General features: G+C 38.1%; 1 protein-coding gene across 1 annotated transcript in view; it reads left to right on the forward strand.

The window, feature by feature from the left end:
• LOC131680735 (netrin receptor unc-5-like) overlaps nucleotides 1-7461 on the forward strand; it is a 1096742-nt gene extending 1089281 nt beyond the window's left edge. The window contains exon 13 of the mRNA XM_058961442.1: nucleotides 1820-7461. Coding sequence (XP_058817425.1) covers nucleotides 1820-3198 — 1379 coding nt within the window. The 3' untranslated portion in view covers nucleotides 3199-7461. The remainder of the gene's footprint in view (nucleotides 1-1819) is intronic.
• The last annotated feature ends 12442 nt before the right edge of the window (nucleotides 7462-19903 follow it).

Raw genomic sequence — 19903 nt, forward strand, 5'->3', positions numbered from 1 at the left:
AAGTTATTGTATTTGAAATCTTTTAGATCCATTGGATAGGTGAGAAAATTTTCCATGGAATGATGTCCTCACATGTTTTAGCTAATGAGGTTAAGTTACCTTTTCACAGTAATTAATTTAAAATTTAACATTTTTGGTCGATTTTATGTTCATTTCGCGAAAATCTTAATAGTTAACATCACCATTTTAATAATTCAGATTGTTAGGCTTGAAGAGCTGCATAATTTGTTCTTTGACATGATACACCTATCTTTTCTTGTTTTCATGTGTTTGGGTTATTGAACTTGGATATTTTTATCTCATTTCCACGAATACTAGCTCTTATTGAAAAAGTATGGCACTTATCGGACCGTTTGTTATTTTTATTCGAAAGACAGGAAAATTGTGCAGAGAAAAATGTATTAATACCTTTCAGTTAAGTGAAGTTAGTATTCTTTTAGAAGTAAATTAGTTTAAAGTTAGCGTTCTTATTAGCATTTTCGTTATTTTCTTAAAATAGTTAATAATAAACATCTCCATTATTATCATGCAATAACTGCATCTCAGCAAGTTCTACAACTTTTTCTTTGACTTCATTCAATTATTTCTTTTAGTTTCGAAGCAAAATCATTTTTATCACCTCGTTTCATATGCAAAAACAATGATTTCGAACCCACTACATTTGTGTTGAGATCATGCTGTGTTAATTATTAAATTGCAGCGAAATGAAAAGCGATAGGGATAAAGTGTCAAATAACAAGTTATAGAGAATGTTAAGCGGAACCAAATGAACAATACTGTATCGATTTTGTTGGCTATTTTCGGCAAATTTGAGACTAATAGAAACGAAAGCAATGAAATTGAAAGACGGACAGGTATTCTAGAGCGAATCAGTTATAAACTTAGAACGGAAAAGTATTGAACAATAGTAACGATAAATTTATTTGATTAATAATTGGAATAATCACAAAACTCTCCAAAAAACGCTAATTTTGAGTTATTTAACTAGTAAAAAGTCATTTAGTACACTTAACTAAAAGATATTTGTACATACATCGAAAAGAAATTTTCTCAGCTTTCCAATGAAGCCTTGAAAATAAGAATATAAAACATATTTTTAGATTAGAGTCTTTTAAGCGCTTGCAAGTCGACTACAGGAAAAGTTTAGCAATGAAATTACAAAGAAACGAGAAAAGATAGGAATATGGCGTTGAAGAACAAATTATGAATCGTTCTAAAACCTAACTATTAGATAATAGATATTGCTATAATCATAATTCATTATTTTGAGAAAAATAAGAAAAACCTCACCAAAAACACCAACTTTTAACTACTTTGCAACTAAAGATAATTAAAACTAATTAACTGAAAGATATGAGAACACCATTGAATAGGAAATTTTCTCAGCTTTTCAATGGAACTAGCAGTTTTAAAATACAAAGTTTACTTTTTGAGTTAGAGGTATTTTAGGATAAATAAGTTTTTTACACAAAAAGTTCAATAACTCTGTAACGGTTGAGATTTGATGGTACGCGTAGAACGATTTTTTCTCTAAGTATGACAGTCAATCACCCCTCGAGAGGTTCTTAATCATGAACCAAATACCCTGTATAATTTATCGGTGAAGTAGTCGTTTTTAGTTTGCTGAAGTTTGAAAAATTCGCGAATTATATTGCAGACATGTCAGCGTGGCCATGTCCTGTACACAACCCTTATCAGTTTTTTTCTGATTACAGAAAAAAAATCCCCAAGATCTTTCATTAATTTAATATTTATAAACTGTTATAGAAAAATTAACCGAACATTCCCCTAACTCCACGTTCATCATCTTTCTTTCCAGCCGGCGAATCCAACTACGACCACGCGGTGGTAGCCAACTCAACACTCTCGGCGACGACAGTCGATCAACCAGCAGCAGCCACGTTCCGCACCACCGATTGCACCCAGATGACACTGACCCTGGCCGGGGCTCTAATGCGACTCAACACCTACTCGGTTGCCCTGCTGGTACCCGAAGGAGCCGTCTCGAAGCATCAGAAGCAAAACATAGTACTTTCGATCGTGAAAGACGACAAGTTTTCAATCCAGAGCCAGGGATCCCGAATCACTTGCCTTAGTCCGGTGGTGTGCTGTGCTCCACCGGATACCAAGATACACAAATCGATCGTGCTGAAGGTGCCTCACTGTGCGGAGAACTTATCCAACTGGCAGTTCTCGCTGTATCACTCGCCGGACAGTGCAACTCGGTGGAGCGAAGTGGTTACCCTTGGCAAGGAGAACATAAACACGCCTGCCTTCGTGCAGATCGATAAGCGGTACGCGTACATCCTAACGGAGGCTTTCGGCAAGTATGTGCTGGTAGGAGAATCGGCAAATGATATCCAGGAGCGAGTAGCCTGTAAAAAACTGCGAATGTTCATCTGTGGACCTTCAACCGTACCGGAGTTCTCGGACGTCAGTATACGAATCTATATTGTGGAGGATAATCCGGGAGCTGAGGAACGGTGTAGATACTGTGAACAGGAAATTGGGGGTGTCGTACTTGGAAAAAGTACGGTGCTCTTTTTCTCGGACAATAGTCAAGATCTGTGTATAGATATTAGATGCGTGGGCGGATGGAAGTCGAAGCCGTACGGCGATCGGCAGGTAATCCCGTTTTCGCACGTGTGGAACAACAGTAACTCGACGTTGCACTGTAGCTTCACGCTTAGTCGGACGGAGCACGACAAGTGTGATTTCAAAATCGATGTTCAAGCGATTCAGGAAAACAGCGGATTCAACGTGGCTCCGTCCTGCTTGAGCATTTCGTCCTTTACCCCCCTCTCGAAAGATGGCAGCAACTGCCAGCACTCGTCAAGTTCCTTCGAAACGATGACCATCTGTAGTGTGGGTTCAAATTCCGCAAACGGCGAAAACAACGTGATCAACACCGACAAATTCCGCCTAACGAAACTGGTGAAGAAGAAACTATGCAAATGTTTAGATCCCCCCACACAGAAGGGCAACGATTGGCGCATGCTGGCGGCTCATCTGAATGTGGATCGCTATCTGGCCTATTTCGCTACGAAACCCTCACCCACCGACCAGATTCTGGACCTGTGGGAGTGCCGAAACCGGGATTTGAATGCCGTCTGCAATCTGATCGAGATCTGCCGTAATATGGGCCGTCACGACGCTGTTAGCATACTGCAAGATATTCAATCGCCTTCCTGGCTGTAGGTTATTAGCGTAATAGGCAGCAGTAAATTTATACGTAACCGTCAGGCGCTTTCCAGCGATCGACAAAATTTTGTTTCGTTTCGTCCTTCATTAGATTGTTTTTTTTTTCAAAGTTGAATCATAAGCCTAATTTGTTGATTACTTTCTAATCAAACCATCAATCTTTGATGCGAATTGAATTGCTACGTGGGCGATTGACACGTGATTCTTTACTTTATGACGCTTTTCTTTGCCGCTCACTGAAAGACCGGTAGCCGCACATTATCAATGAATAGGATCTGATCAGGAAAGGCAACCCGCCGCAAGATGCACTCTGCACACACGTATATAGGTCAAGTCAATCTTTATAAATATTTATAAATCGTTATCTCTGTCGGGCTCGGTTTGAATTCCCTTCTCTCTCTCCACCATCAGCTGGATTGTGGTTCATTCAATAGTGAAACTCTGTAACACTCGATCTTTCTGCACCGGGCGGTAGTTCGGTTTTTGCCTTCAGCCGATAATATAAACGCCAACGATTCCTGCTATACAATATTATTGCAGCACCAACGAGTGTAGCTCCACGGTTAGCACTTCACTACAACAGGCATCTACTATTATTATTTAAATTAGTGTTTTTCTCTGCACTTCTATAGCCGCGCTGTGCAATAGAGTTTATCAGTTTACAATTGGTGTTCACAATAAATATAATCTACCTACTTGTAGTTTCGGTTTGCCTAAGTCCGAATATTGTTTCGAACCAGATTAAACCTAACCGCGTGCGAGTTTGCGATTTCAGTAAACTTTATTATTTCCAAAGTCGTGGATACCGAATTAAATTACATACTCTATTTCAGCTGAACGGCAAATACCAAGAACACCGGGGCAAATCAGTAGCTATAACGAAAGTAACTCCTGATTTTTGCGCCACCTCTTCTGGGCTGCGCTTCGTACCAATTACAATAGCGGTAGCCACTGCTTGCTATTAAATCAATGGAAAATACAACCAAGGTTAATTGAGTATTGATAGCTCAAATTGATTTTATCCCGCCTGATTTATCTTGCTCTAGGCTCAATCACACGCCTTGTTCTGAGATTCAAACAATGCCCGCAAAGGTAATAGGTAACGAAATGATTGGAGTAGACGCAGTTATGATTGAGTTGTCTTGTGTAAGTTTGCCGATAGCGGGTTACTGATTTGCCGTGAAACAATTATTATTGGGTAAGCTTAGGTTGGTAAATTTTCAAAGCTAGAAATATAATATCAACTTCGTGAAACCAATAAAGTTGTCTACTAAAACCTCTACACTATAACACTATTTCCGGTTCACATCATTAATTTGAATCTACTTGAACATTAGTTTGAGGATTGTATACTATTCCCCAGGAAGCCATTTCCCAGAATTCCATCCCCCCAGGATGTATCATTCCCTAAAAAGCCATTATCCAGAATGCCCCATTCCTCTGAAAGCCATTCCCAGGAATGCTTCATTCTCGAGAAAAGCTAATGGTTTCATTCATTTTATTGTGGTGAAGCCAAAACTGTGTACATTACCCCATTCAAGGAACTGATACGGTGTAAAGCTACTGAAGATGTGTAGTCGAAAGCGGCGGCCCCTCGTAAGTAAACCTGTTATTCACTCGTATAACCGGTTTACTTGAACGTAGGGATTGGTTTCTTCTTCTGGTTTCGATCATGAGCAGTACTTTGAATTGATATGCCAAATAACTCTTGCATGCAAACTTGTGATCTTTTCGTCTACCCGCTTTATTCAAACCAGGCCCGTGAAAATTTTCAAGGGAGGGGTTTGATTTATTTCATTCCTTATATAAACGCTCTAACTTTGATGATTTTTTTCCGGGGCCGGGAGGGCTGAGTCTTGGCTCAACAAATTGGGACAATGTCTGTTATCGGGAAGTGTCGGATTCCTACAGTTGTGGTTTGTAGTAAGCCTACTGACTAAACCCAAACCTCTTGTTCTTCTCAATCCTTATCTTTCCGAAGCCACCGTTAGGTAATACTTCAGGAGGAATTGTGCTCTTGCTCTTGTTATTTTGTGTCAATCGTTCGAGTTTTTTCCCCATTGATGCTGTTCCAGAGATGCCGAGCATAGCGACTTACATCCCTTCACAAGAATTTTCGCTGGGTTTTCGTATCCTTCTTGCGACACTTGTTCCTATTTCTCTAATAGCTGAGAGCTTCCTGGTGGCGGAATTTCTCCTGATACCATTTAGTTCTCAGTCACTCTGGCGTAGAGATCACTTACGGTGAAATTTTTCTGGATAATGTTATTCCGATTTTTTTCCGCGTTCATGTTGTTCGTTCGTCATTTTTCCTCATTAGCAACTGTTGCTACGTCTACTACTGTTGTTAATATCGAAACTTGTCGAGACGGGAACCGATTCAGTGATGCCGACCAACTTGACTAACATCCTTTTTCAGCCACACTGGCAGGGTTTCTTCAAAGTCTTGTTTCTAGAATGACCGAACTGAATTGATACTGTGAATGTCCAAACGGCTTGCAGTATATGGGGCTCTAAATAAATTCGAAGTTATTTGGGTACTAGTTTAGATACATCGTCTAACGAGACACCCAGATGGTGCTAGTTACTGACGAGATGAAACCGAAACACAAAAAAGCAAAACTTAATTTAAGATGCCCTTAAAGCGCAAAACGGTTTAGTCCAATTTTCCCTTTTGGTAATTTATTGCAAAATTCGAAAGTATTTTCATACCCTATATCACAGAGAACAGACATATAAGCTAGAACAAACTTTCCCGAAAAATCTGTGTAAACATTTAAATGAAAATACGTTGAAAATCACCATCGCATACAGGTTCGCATGCGTGTGTCACCATTGTAACCAAGTTTGCACACAAGTCCCGTATAGCGATTGCTGGCCTATCGAAGCGCCAGCCAGTGGCAAGTTGCTACTTGCTGTTGTCATTTCAAAGCGATAGTTGTATTTCTTACACAAGTTGAAAACTTTACTTGTATGTCAGTTATCAGTGCCTATATCAAATGGTACCACAGACTAACAGACATAATACGCGACAAAAATTCTTCGCCAACGTTAGCGGTTATTTTGAATATATTTTTTGTTGGAAATGTGTTCGCATTTGCGATTATGGCGCAACTGATATATGCGCAAGTGTACGGGGGAAAACCCACTGCTAAAAAAATGTTTCTGTGCCTGATGGTTAACTAAATTGAAAATGAGTGGTCGAACCATGGATAAATGGTGGAGCTAGTGTTTTGGCCATATTGACGGATAATGAATTCATCATAGTGTTATGCCTGTTAATTTGTGCTTATACTACACGACTGTTATGTCAATTGGCCATCTACCATATAATGTCCGATGTCAGACGATGATGTGCCAAAGACTTTATACCGATCAGAATTTTGCTCAAAAGTTGAGACAATTCTTCAAGTCTTATGCTGCTCTGTTTGTACTGATTGTTTGTAATATGAATATATTACAATAAATACCCTTATTTTAAACATTAGTTATCCTTTTGAGTTAAATTTTTGATACATTTTTGAAGTTAAGCAATGTTTATTTACCGATTTTTGAGATAGCTACTCGGATCAAACCTTCTTATTTGATGCGTTTCATTTGTCGTATTCATATGACGGGAAATAGATTCAAAACATTCCTCCTTTCAAGCCACAGATACAGAGAGCCTACCAAACTGGATATTTCATAAAGAACTCCAATGACACTCCCAGCCTGTTTGTGACATCGGAGCGGTTTGAATTTCTCCAATCCAAACACCTTTTGGCTATTAACAAATACTTCTTTTTAAATTGGTAACAGTTCATAAAAATAGACTTTAAGCAAAAAGTACCATGAAGCTCTGTATGAATTTTCTGGCAACATTTGCTTTGTAACCGGGACCATCAACCAGGAACGTCTTCATTGATATGGCCGTCATATAAATACGATCAAATGAGAAACTTTGATCCTAAAACTTGAACCTAAAACTGAGTCAGGTTCTAACCCCAACCGCTGTCAGTTCATACATTTTGACAGCAGTTGGGGTTAGGAACTGACTCAGTTTCGCCTCAAACAAAAACCACATAAATAAACATTGCGTAACTTCAAGTGTATCAACACGCTTATCCTCAGCTACTCATTGCAACTAAAATGCTTTTACTCAAAAATGAGTAAAATTTGTTTGAAAGTTTAATGTAATGTCTGGTCGAAGTAGGTCATCTCTCTCCGACATCGGTACTACATAATTCCTAATAACCTCACCTACTTTTACTTATTTTGACAAGGTACGGTTTTGTCACAAATGAGTAGATTTGACGCGTTTCTGACAAAAACCGTACCTTGTCAAAAATGAGTAAAAGTAGGTGAGAGTAGTCGGAATGATGTGGTACCGATGTCGGATGGAGATGATCTACTTCGATCAGACATCATATTGAACTATCAAACAAATTTTACTCATTTTTGAGTAAAAGCGTTTTAGTTGCAATGAGTAGCTGAGGATAAGCGCGAAAACAAAAAATTAAACTCAAAAAGGGAAGGAAAACTCTTTTAGAAAATGAAATAACACTTTAAAAATTGTCCCGTCTTCTGAACAAGATTACCCTGCTTGACATAAAACCATTTGGGAAAATATCGTTTGACATAAGACATTATATAGACGGTTCATGTACGTACAAGTCACATGACACAAATAAAATATCACTAGCTGGTGGAAAATAATAAACAAGATGACAAAAGCAAATGGGAATGTTTTCACCAAGAAACTGCATTAGTGTTCGTGAGACCGGCAGGGATGTAATGCACCTCAGAGCAAATAAAGAGAAGAATAAAAACCTGTTTTAATCCACCTAGAGGTGCAATTGTGCCTTTCTCATTTCTCCAAACTATGATTTAATAGCTGGTTCGTACAATATAACTTTATGGAAATGTCTTTCATTCTTATTACACTTGGTAAGTATATATAAGAGCACCTTTTTGCATTCAGCGCGGTATCGGTTTGAATCGGAGTTTTCTATGTGATCGACCTCCACAACCCGTAACTCCGGTGCTGGAAGTCGGATGGAGATGGAATTTAATATCAGTTTCTGGGGACGCAACACCTTTCATTTGAGACTAAGTTGAGCAAATCTAGTCATTTTCGAGAAACCAATATAACCGTTATTCTGACTTTGGATGCTTCCGGATCCGTCGATGGTGGCCAGTGTGGCCAAAGAGACTTTGAATGACTGTTGGGGACCTAGATCTACAAATTCAACAGTTGTGTTTACATTTTGAAAAAAATTCCACCACATTCATCACCGAATTCGTTAGAATCGGGATTTGCTGCGTGATCGTACGTATCACCCTGTAATTCAGGAACCAGAACTCGGATCCACACAAAATTCAACAGCAGCTGATGGACCTTTCATTTAAAATTAAGTTTGTCAAAATCGGTTCAGAAAATTCCGAGAAACCGATTTGGAAAAATCAACAAATTTTGTTTTGTAACCATACTCTTCAACTCGTAATTCGGAACAAGATGTCGGTTGAAAATGAAATTCAATAGCAACCTATGGGAATATTATACCTTTCATTTGAATCTTAGTTTGTAAAAATCGGTTCAGCCATCTCCGAGTAACCGATGTGGACATTTTGTTAACAAATCCGCACATACACACACATACATACACACATACACATACACACATACATACATACACACATACATACACACAGATATTTTGCGATCTCGGCGAACTGAGTCGAATGTTATATGAGACTCGGCCCTCCGGGCCTCGGTTAGAAAGTCGGTTTTTGGAGCAATTGCATAACCTTTCTATATAAGAAAGGCAAAAGAATAATATTTAATTAGCTTAATAAGCATGAGTTCAATGTTATCTTCATGTGATTATAATTTGCAAAGGTTGGTGGAATGCGTTTGAACGTGTAGGGAATGGGGGTTTAGTAGAGTGGGTGTGGAGGATGCGTCAGAAATCCTTCATCTTATTTCGGTATACGGGGTGGATGAAGGAAATCTGGGCGTGAGGGTGATCCAAGAAGAGGGGAGTGATGAAGGAGGGAGGTGTAAGGGTAAGGTGGGGAAAGGGGGGAAGGGGCGGCTACGCAATACTCAACTGCATATTTTGCCTTCCATTTGAGACTTGGTTTGAGAAAATCGGTTCGGTCATCACCGATGAACCGATGTGACTTTAATTGTGGAATATGCCCGGAATTCCGGACTTCCGGAATCGTCGATAGTGGACAATATATTCAAAGAATGTTTGATTGGCAATCAGTGATCTAGATCTACGATTAGAAGTAATTTGGTGACCATTTCAATAGTTTTTAGCCTCTGAGGTATTACGATTGTGCCGATTTATATGGGAAATTCCAGTGTATCCTTACTAACACCCCTGTAACTCCGGAAGCAAGAGTCAGAACCGAATGAAATTCAGCAGCAGTCAATGGCATTACTGTATCTTTCATTTGAAATCAAGTTTGTAAAAATCGGTAGAGAATTCGTTGGGGAATGGGTGTGATATTAGCTTAGGAACTTGGCGGGTTCCCCGAGGGCGTCATGAACCGTCATAGGTGGCCAATGTGGTCAAAGCTGCTTTGATTGATCATTAGTGATCCAGACCCGCAAACTAGAGTAATGTTACATCAATTTTAATATGTTTTACATCATTTGAACATTATGGTGGTACCAGTTTATATGGGAATTTGCTGTGTGACCGCACTCTTCAACCCGTAACTCCGGAACCGGAAGTCGGATCAACTAAAAATTCAATAGCAGCTTATGGGAGCGTTATACCTTTCAGATGAAACTAAGTTTGCGAAAATCGGTTCAGCCATCTCTGAGAAAATTGTGTGAGTTTAAATGACACACACACATACACACACACATACACACACACACACATACATACACACACACAGACATTTGCCGATCTCGACGAACTGAATCGAATGGTGTATGATACTCGGCCCTCCGGGCCTCGGTTAAAAAGTCGATTTTTACAGTGATTGCATAGCCTTTCTTTATATGAGAAAGGCAAAAAACGCTCTTTGCACTTTTGATGCGAACCACCGCTCTTCTCTTTCACAATAAACCTCTTCACTCCGATGTGTGTTGCTCCCAAACGTGCATTCTTCTCCATGGCTGCACACCTCAAAGAGTAGAAATAAAGAGGCTCTTTAGTGTTAATCTTGATCCCACGCGCACAGAAGCAGAGAAGGTTACCATAAAACCTGTTGAAAACGTTCTTCTGATCAAACTTTATCTGAATTGTAGTTTGATTCGCCTTCCTACCTGCTTTCCAGTGAGGAAAGGCATAAAAAATGGCTCTTCAAAGTGACTCTTTGAACGAAATTGTGCAGCTCTTTCTCTTTTCCGTTTTCAAGTTTCTCTTTGTGCGGTCATTCTGCACATCGCAGTGTGCCTGTGTTGCTCTATTTTTCATCGGTGTATTTCGCTCTTTGGCACATTGTGTGAGCAAATAACTAGCCTGTAGACCGGTCGACAAGAACTCAATAGTAGTGGGCCATTTGACATAACAGTCGGGTATGGTATAAGTACCATTTCCCATTTACTTTCGAGTGTTTGAGTAAACCGAGCAATCGGGTGGATCGTACTTTAACGTACGAAACATTTCCAATTCAAGAGAAGAATAAATGCTCTAAAAACACCAAACCATTTGTCAAAATGTGAATTTATTTCGATTTTATTATAGATTCAAAGGAAGCTCGAAAGAAGAAATCAATACCTATGTTTGAATAAACCGGGCAGACGAAAAGATCACAAGTTTGCGTGCAAGAGTTATTTGGCATATAGATTCAAAGAACTGCTCATGTTTGAAAGAAGGAATCAATTCCTACTGTCGAGTAAATCGGGATTTTTCCCAATTCTGTGTAATATAAGTGCTTTCCCCATCTTACCAAAAATGCCTAAGAAATGGTTATATCTGGGGAATGAATTTCTGAGCATTGGTTCAATCTGGATAAGGCTTTTGTGAGAAAGGGTACATTATAGAAATTTTTTTCTAGAAATTGTTACTTTCGAGGGAATGGTTTTCTGGAGAACAGTTCTTTCTGGGGAAATCACTTCGGTATTTTAACCTCTGTGGAATTGTTTTTGGGGCAAAGTCGACGAACCAAATCTTTATTGCAATATTCAACACAACATGAATTAGTAAATTATTTATTTTTAATCGGTATAAATAATGTCATCCTAACTTCCGGTTTAAACACCATGCAAATCATTTCAAATGTTACCGAATCGAAAGCGAAGAATGTCGTTCGATGTAAGTGGGAACGAGCAGTACGTTTGAAAAGATCAAATCAATAAAAAAGCAAAACTGTTCTGGGGGATGACTTGCTGGGAAATGGTGCATTCTGCGAGATGGAATTTTGGGGAATAAGTATATTCTAGGGGATGGTCTTCCGGGGGGTGGAAATGGTATACAATCTAGTTTGATAGTTTGCTTCACATCATTTTAAATGCGGTTCTGTATAATCGGAAATAGTCACCTATGTGTCCGTAATCAAATATAGCTTTGTTAATAAACAATGCAGCTGTTCTTATCAAATGAAAATGAAGAATTAACCAAGACTGAATGTGTAAATATAGAAGAAATGAGAGTATTCGCAAAAAGAATCTTTACACCAATCTAAACCAATTGGAACAGACGAAACGAAGCAAGTGTAGCTATGTATGATTGCCGGTAAAACCAAATTAAAACACTGTGCAAATTACCTAATGGGGAAAACACTATTGACTTATTTGACGTCTAGGACACCAACACAGTTGCAATGTGTATAGACAACATACATATAACGCTATGTTTTCAATTCGCCATCTGATTTAACCTCATTTGGCAAAAAAAAACTACCCGATTTAACCTCAATCTCGCACCAACACCACTCCACATAGATTAGTCAATATTGCATGGTTCTTGACTAATTTAAACCGATCTGGTTTGGATCATATTCTGTATCTATTGTACTCGTTTTAGCTCTAATTCTATTCGTTGTTTATGTAAATAGATTACTCGATTAAGTTAGATACTTTCCGATTACAAGAAAATCAAGGTGATACTGTAATACGTTTGATTATTTCTTTTACTGAATAAGAAAATCTGAAAAGATTACGGAAGAATTTAAAAATTATTTCAAAAATAATTAACGAACTTACTGAAATGCCTTCTACTTGAACATACGCTATAAGTTGAATTGTTTGTCAAAATATAAGGATCCTACTTAAACCTTGTCCAACAATTTCAAATTGAAATTAATCGTACTATTTTGGTTGTAATGTTTAAGTGACCAGTTTTTAACGTTTGTGTGTGAAATTACTTTGTTTAATCACTATCCTATAGTGTTAAAATACTGCTAAACTCCTTCCCTGAAAAGGCATAAAAACTACTTAGCGTCACTACGATGGATACCAAAAAAAAAATCCCAGCAATATAATTTCGCCAGTTTCCGCTGTCATCCATCAGCAGTGGACAATGGGAAACGTGCCAACCAGCAAAAAGAGGAAGCGATTAAATCGCACAAATATATACCTAGGTACACGAAATTTTATGATCAACAACCGACTGCCATCAATTATCGGACCGAATTCTGTCGGCGAAGCGCATCGCGCATCGCATGCTGGACCCAGGATAAAATATTTGAAATAAGCAAACAATTAGTCAGCCGCGCGCCACTGTAGATTATGGTCAACATTTATATTTTTTAAACCAACCAACACACAGTAGGCCACGGGGGACGAGCGAAAACCGCGAACAGCGAATTTGTGTAAAAACGACCAACCGAGCGCATCCCAGCAATACCCTCAGAGCGGAAATATTGTCAATGCAAACTGTGAAATATATGTTGGTCTGTTCTGTAAATATAAAGACAATTCGTGCAAATTTGAATGTAGTTTATTGATGATGATGCTGCAGAGGGAACGCGAAAAAAAGCATAATCATAACCTAACAAATACCGGATGAGAGATATAAAATGAAACAATACTACTGTAGTTAGCGATATTCTCGGATAGAACAAACAGTTTACCATGCCACATTCCCACCCGCCGGAAGTATGCCATGCATCAAAAAAAACTAATTGGCATCAGAAATGCTGACTGCCGTTCTGTCTGACTAAATTTATATAATCGAGAGAGAAAAAAATCCTACAATTAGAAACAGCAACCATTAGTTATCAGAAACAATAAACACTACCACAACTGTAACACGAAAATAAAAGGAAAACTTATTGCTATAGTAACACACTACAATAGAATTGTGCTGAGGTTCAGTGATGTATAATGTTTAACAATATAACAAAGCATTTATGAAACGCGAAGTCTAGACACGCTGGATTTTATGTGTGAAAAATTACCATAAAGGTCCTATCAATACTGCAGATAATAAAAAAAATCTATCCGGTAGCACCATCCGGATCGGTACACTAATGAAGTAGTAATGCAGCGTAATCGAAAATATTTAGCGTTATTTGTGACAGCTGAAGAATAAGTTGTGTATTTAGTGAAAGTGAGCATTGTAGATATTTTACATGTGTAATAAATTTATGTATAGCATTTAAGGTTACGAAATTTATATATTATACACTTACGGAAATATATATTTGTTATAAAATATAACCTGAATTATACAGAAAAAATGCTACGTTTTCTTTTTAATCACTCGGTTCACAATTCTCTTAGAATAATCCAGTAGCTTCTTCTCATGTTCACTCGAGAATAGAGGGAACAATTTCGTTGCTCGCAAGCATGGCAAAAATCGCATCTCCAACCGTTCGTTCACCATTCACAAGAAAGCTTGATTTATCTATGAAGCAATCCGCTTGGATAGAAAATGAAGCAAAGCAACCTGGTGCAGCGAACACTCCCGGGCCGAAGCTACAAGAACCAACGAAAAAAAAGATCAATTGTTTTTTTTTTTATTTTATACCTTCCCAGCAGGGATGGCTGTTCTCGAACGGTTCGAGGTTTGCATCGGGTTTTCATCATACAATTGTTTGTATTTCATCTTACAATTGTTTCAATTTCAATTTTGTGATCATGTTCCAACAATACATTAAATGCTTGGATAATTATTTACAGTTCATAGTATATAATCGTAGAGGGGGTTTGTGTGCACTATCACAGGTTTATATCACAATTCTCTTGCTCCAAACAAACCCAGCTTAAAGGTCGTGTTAAATCCGGCGGCAGAAACCAAAAATTGATCCATATCGCCCGTGGTTGCTACTCCGCTATTGACCAGAGCCAATTGAAATTGCAAAATGTTCATTGGAACATCATGCTTGGGAATAACATGATGAGCCACATTGTGCAATCTATGTTGGTCCCTGCATGCTGATCAAAACCGACGCCGGCCACGTCCGAATGCAGATCTTCTGGGAAAGGGAGGAATGTTAGTCTGATATATGTCGCTGCTAGAGACCGAGGAATCCTCTTCATCTTCACATGTATCACGGGAAGGGAAAAGTTGTTAGTAAGTGTACCAAAAGTATTGTCATATAATAATTGCTCTGGGCAGCTGGCTGCCGAGAATTTGCAAAATTTTTCATTTGTCATAATATTACGATAGGCCAAGCATCTTGAACTCTGGATATCCGATCGTTTGAATAAAATGCGGCATCTTATACAAGAGGTATTTGTGTGAAATTTCACATGTATAATGGCTTCGTAGTTACGTTGCGTTGCGTTGTGACGATGATTTTGGCGGATTGCACACTGACTTCATCATGTATGACTGCTGATTATCTAATAAGAGTGGCTTAGGAAGTGGTAAGTAGGAATTCATACCAATCAGCCATCAATGCCGGCCGCCCCCATCTCCATCGTTCACGGAGAAGGATAAAGGATAAAGTAGACGGGAAGTGTTGATGCTCCATCTACTTAACGGAAGGACGACGATTCATCAGACTCTTCCATAGGTGTCGCGGAGTTGGTCGTTTGAAAGGGTATAAGGTCGCTTCAAGCAAGCGATGCGACTTGGAAAGAATATTTTCTTATGTAGTTATTTAGTTAGTCTTCGAGTACATGATCACTCGAAAAGGAAAAGATCTTGTTTAGTTTTTGTTTTTTTAAACTCTGGGCAGCCTAGGCTACCTCAATACCTACCCCCTAGGTATTGACCCGCGATCATCGATATTAGTCAGATTAAAGTCTTGTTGCGGCTGATTTCCGACCAGATATTCATTTTTACGGTAGTGTTTCCTTGATTAGATCTGTTCGCACCCTCTCATTCTGCTACAATCGGCAGCAGGCTGATAGCACCCAGTCGTCGCCGGTCTAAAGACCAAATGTCATCAATAGACTTAGACTAGCGTGGAGGCATGAGATAGGAGACTTGTGAGAACTAAAGAGATTAAAAAACAAAGAAACGACGTGCTCCGGGTGCTCCGTCCTGAATCCGAACTGAACTATAAGCTTCTACAGCTGAATTGAAACTCCAAACGGAACATGGCGTCTCCTTGCCATTCTAATCCCTTTAGTGAAGACTATGTTATCTCATCGTTTGACGACCCATGTATACTGGCTTCGTAGTAAGAGATGCTTTTATTAATATTAAACTGTAAAAGCAATATGAAAACAGGAATGGATGCTGAGTTATTTCCGAAGTAAATAATAGAATGCCGATTTTAAGCAATTACTTCCGCGTGCGATTTATTTATTGTTATGATCACTACCTGGCACGGGAATATTGTTATGATCACCACCTGGGTCGATAGATGTTTTCTTTTTGTTTTTTTTTCTGTTTATTCTGTCGTTCGTCTCACATAGCCTCTCTTTTTGCCTCACATAACTTAAATGGACTTGCTGCATTTGACAGTACCCCCTGGCGACATTTGACGTTCGATTTTTTGCTATTTGCATACATCGTCTCAGATCACTACTGGTTATGCCAAGTAAGTACTAAAGAAGTATAAAAACGTGAGATAGTTGACAGTACTACACTGCCCATGATCGCATATCAGTCCCATAAAGATAGGAAATCCCATAGAAAACGGGACAACTATGCGATCATGGGTAGTACAGTTCTGAATGGATAAATATAATACAGTGAATTAAGACATTTCCTACAGAAGACAAACCAGCAAAAGGAAGAGCAACAAAAAATCTGGAATAGAAAAAAATAAGAGTAGAAATGAGGTGTGACCACAACTGAACAATATCGATTGTTTTCGCGACAGGGATATGAAATCATTTCTTCGTGCTGAGATGACTGAGGAAAATCGATAACTGGCCTTCGAACCCTCTCGCTAATGATCAATTCTCAAACCTCATACATGGCTGAAGTCATGACTCCACTCAGACAAGACCATGCGTCCTCCCCTCGCATAGCTAACACCCCGTGGATTAATTCCCTAGTATGTCAAACAAGCACCAAATAAACATAGAAATTATTCTGCTCAGCCCAAGCAATGTCAGCCCGATTGGCATCACCCGGCGGTAGGGGAGACTGAGGAGACGATCCCCGGGGAGACTTGATCCCATCATTGTAACTCAAAGGCGGATCAGAATACATTAATCGAATATACTATAAAGTTGCGTAGTTTTATCTAAATATAAATTTCATTAACACAGAAAAAAGAAATTGGACTTTTGTGTAACCGAATTTTTACCGATTTAAAAAAATGTCTCAGAAGAACTGAACAAGATTTATTTTTCAAATTTTCAAACTTTTTTGAAAAATCACCCACTACATACTCTACTTTTGCATACAGAATTACAGGAGAATGTCAATTATATGAATACGTTATGATTGAGCTGATTCTTTTGTTCAACTATATTTTTACTAAAGTTTGCTGAAATAGATGCTATGGGTTCACTTCAAATTCGTGGAGATTTGATCCCGTTCGCCATACTTCATACACACCACTGAAAATAACCAAATTCACACCAGAACAATTGAAGTCATTGTTGTCATAAAAAAATGTCAAAAATGAACGCTTCATCGTAAAGAAACATAACTGTAATTGTTTATTACAGTATACGTAGCAACCATTCATCCCACATTTGACGTTCCTCAACCAAAGACAGCTTTCAAATAATTGCACGGAGATTTGGGGAATTCGTAAAAACATCAGGTGAGAGATGCGTAATATGTAGTAACAAAAATAACAATATCTAATCATAACAATTTAATCAATACTACAATCCATTTATAAAATTGAATGGGGTAATGTACCCGTTTTTGCCCTATTAAGAAGGGTACCACATTATTACTACAATAATTTTATTATTTCAGCTTCTTTGATTTGTTATTAAGGTCAATTTTTTTATTTCGATTATAGAGGTTTTAACGTTAAGGTCATTCGCCTCTTATTAAGAGCCAATATAATAACAAAACTGTCTTGAGAATGGTGAAAATCTTCTGTTTGAGCGCAGCAAAATCTCTAATCGAGTACCCCCATTATCGCTATACCATTTGAGTCAATGCGTTGAGCAAAGATGGCAGACGCTGCTCTAACCAAAGGCTTCAGATGGGTAGGATGATAGTAGAAACAGGGCAAAAATAGGCTTATTACCCTACATGCTCTTTTAAACACGTTTTCATAAAGGAATCAAGTGTCCCCAAATTAGGGATCGAGTCTCCACTAATCTAAGAATTTTCCATTTTTTTGTTGTTTTCCAGAAATGCTCATAGCCCATGTCCAGTATAATATTTCCATGTAATTTTTTTATGATTATTAGTCATCCCTAGAAACAATATAAAACTACAAAAAAATACAGTTTTTTTAATCATTCCACGGAGTTGGACCGAAAAATAAAAAAGGGGATCAAGTCTCCTCAGTCTCCCCTACCTTTACAATGCCATCAAAACAGCGAACATGTAAAACTGCATACGACAAAATATGTGCAACTTTGAAATTAATAAAATGAAGACTACTACTTATTTGCAACAAATAAGAGCGGAAAAAATAATTGCATAACCAAAGTGATTCACTGAGCTGTTGACGAATCACTCTACAACAATAGGTGATATAAGATGCGGACGAAAAAAGCTGACCACCGCCCCAATCAGAAGCGAACAGTTACTTACTACTGGAACGTAAAGCAGAAGTCGTCATATTTCCAATAGACCTGCAAAATATGTGTAATAAGTTCGCGATGATAGTGGTCTATAGCTTATCTGTACGACGAAGATATTTTACTCGTAGAAATATTCTGAAGAACACTTAGAGAAACTTGGCTATTCACGTTCTCGTAGACGCATGCAATCTCAACAATGATCTTCGAAGGACCGAATTGTATGGTAAAATTAGCGCAAGAGTGCGCAGCGTCACCAGTTCCAAACTATAGACACTCAGGTAACTGAACCATGCAAGAATTTGACGAACAAGGAATGACACGTTGGAGATTTCCAGAGGGCAAACAATGTTGAGAGTGTGAGTTGTGTTGCCTTTTTGGAAGTCGAAAGTGCCTGACTAAATTGAAGCTATACCACAGACTAACAGACATAACACTCAAAAACAAAACTTCGTCCGCTTTGACGGTCATTTCAAATATATTTGTAGTTGGGACTGTGGCCACATTTGAAATTATGGCGCCACTGACATATGAACAAGCATATGGGGGATAGACCACTAGTGAAAAATTGTTCCCAAACCTGAAGGATAACCCACCAGTAAATGAGTGTTTGGGACCGTGAATAAAAGGTGGAGCTAGTGTTCTGGGAAAAATGTCGGATCGATGTTTTTTGAGGGAATTTCCTCATAGTGTTATGTCTGTTAGTCTGTGGCTATACTACATAAGGTGCAATGAATCGAAAACCAGTATCGGGACTAGTCAAATGGGTTCAAGAAACGTCACTTACTTGATTGCAGAATTGTGACGGGCCGCTTCTTAATCCTAGAACGTTGCACTTGCGTTTTCCACCCTAGAACGTTGCACTGGGGTACAAATGTACCCCACGCTTTAATCGCAATTTTCGCAGATTGATTGAGATTGAGATTGGGGTGAGATTGATCACTTTTCGAAGTAATCATTACATATTTATAGACGCATCACATTTGTTTTTAAGTTTAATATTTTTAAACCATGCACTTATGTATGGAGAACATGATTGGATGGTTTTACCTAAAATTGTCCGCTTACAGCTATTTTTCCAAAAATGATTTCAAGTTGAAGTCCGTTTTCGTATTCCGGGGTGACTTTGATAACCTGCATGTTCCCACATTAAGTTATTGATGTCAATGTTTTTCATTCAAATGTTTGTTTACACTAATTCTGGAAGGATACTCATTGTTAAATAGATGTTAATTAGTAATATACAAAGTATTTCAATGTACTGCAAAATTCGAGTAACCAAAATTTATAATCGCATAATTTGTGTCCAATAAAAACAAATAAGAGATTATGAAAACCTTTAAAACTGCTAAAATTATTTTATTTCAGTGCTTTATAAATGTACAAAAAGCTTCATCCATTTTAACACTTTGGAATATTGAACAACAAAAAAAAATTTTGCGATTTTCAGCTTAAAATAATTTGACATAATTGCCAATTAGTTTCACAAAAAATATATTTAAAATAAATAAACTCTTAAAACTAAATTTGGCGCATCCCAAACTAAAGAAAAATAAAAACTCGCTTGTAATTTATTAGTCTTGCTCAAATCTGAGATTTATTTGTTTATAAAAAATAGACACTTTACGAAGCTTTGTAAAAATAAGGTAAAGTCAAATTTCGGTTTTTTTTGTAGTTTTTGTACCCAAAAACCGA

Source organism: Topomyia yanbarensis, chromosome 2, assembly GCF_030247195.1.
Source record: "Topomyia yanbarensis strain Yona2022 chromosome 2, ASM3024719v1, whole genome shotgun sequence".
NCBI lineage: Eukaryota > Metazoa > Arthropoda > Insecta > Diptera > Culicidae > Topomyia > Topomyia yanbarensis.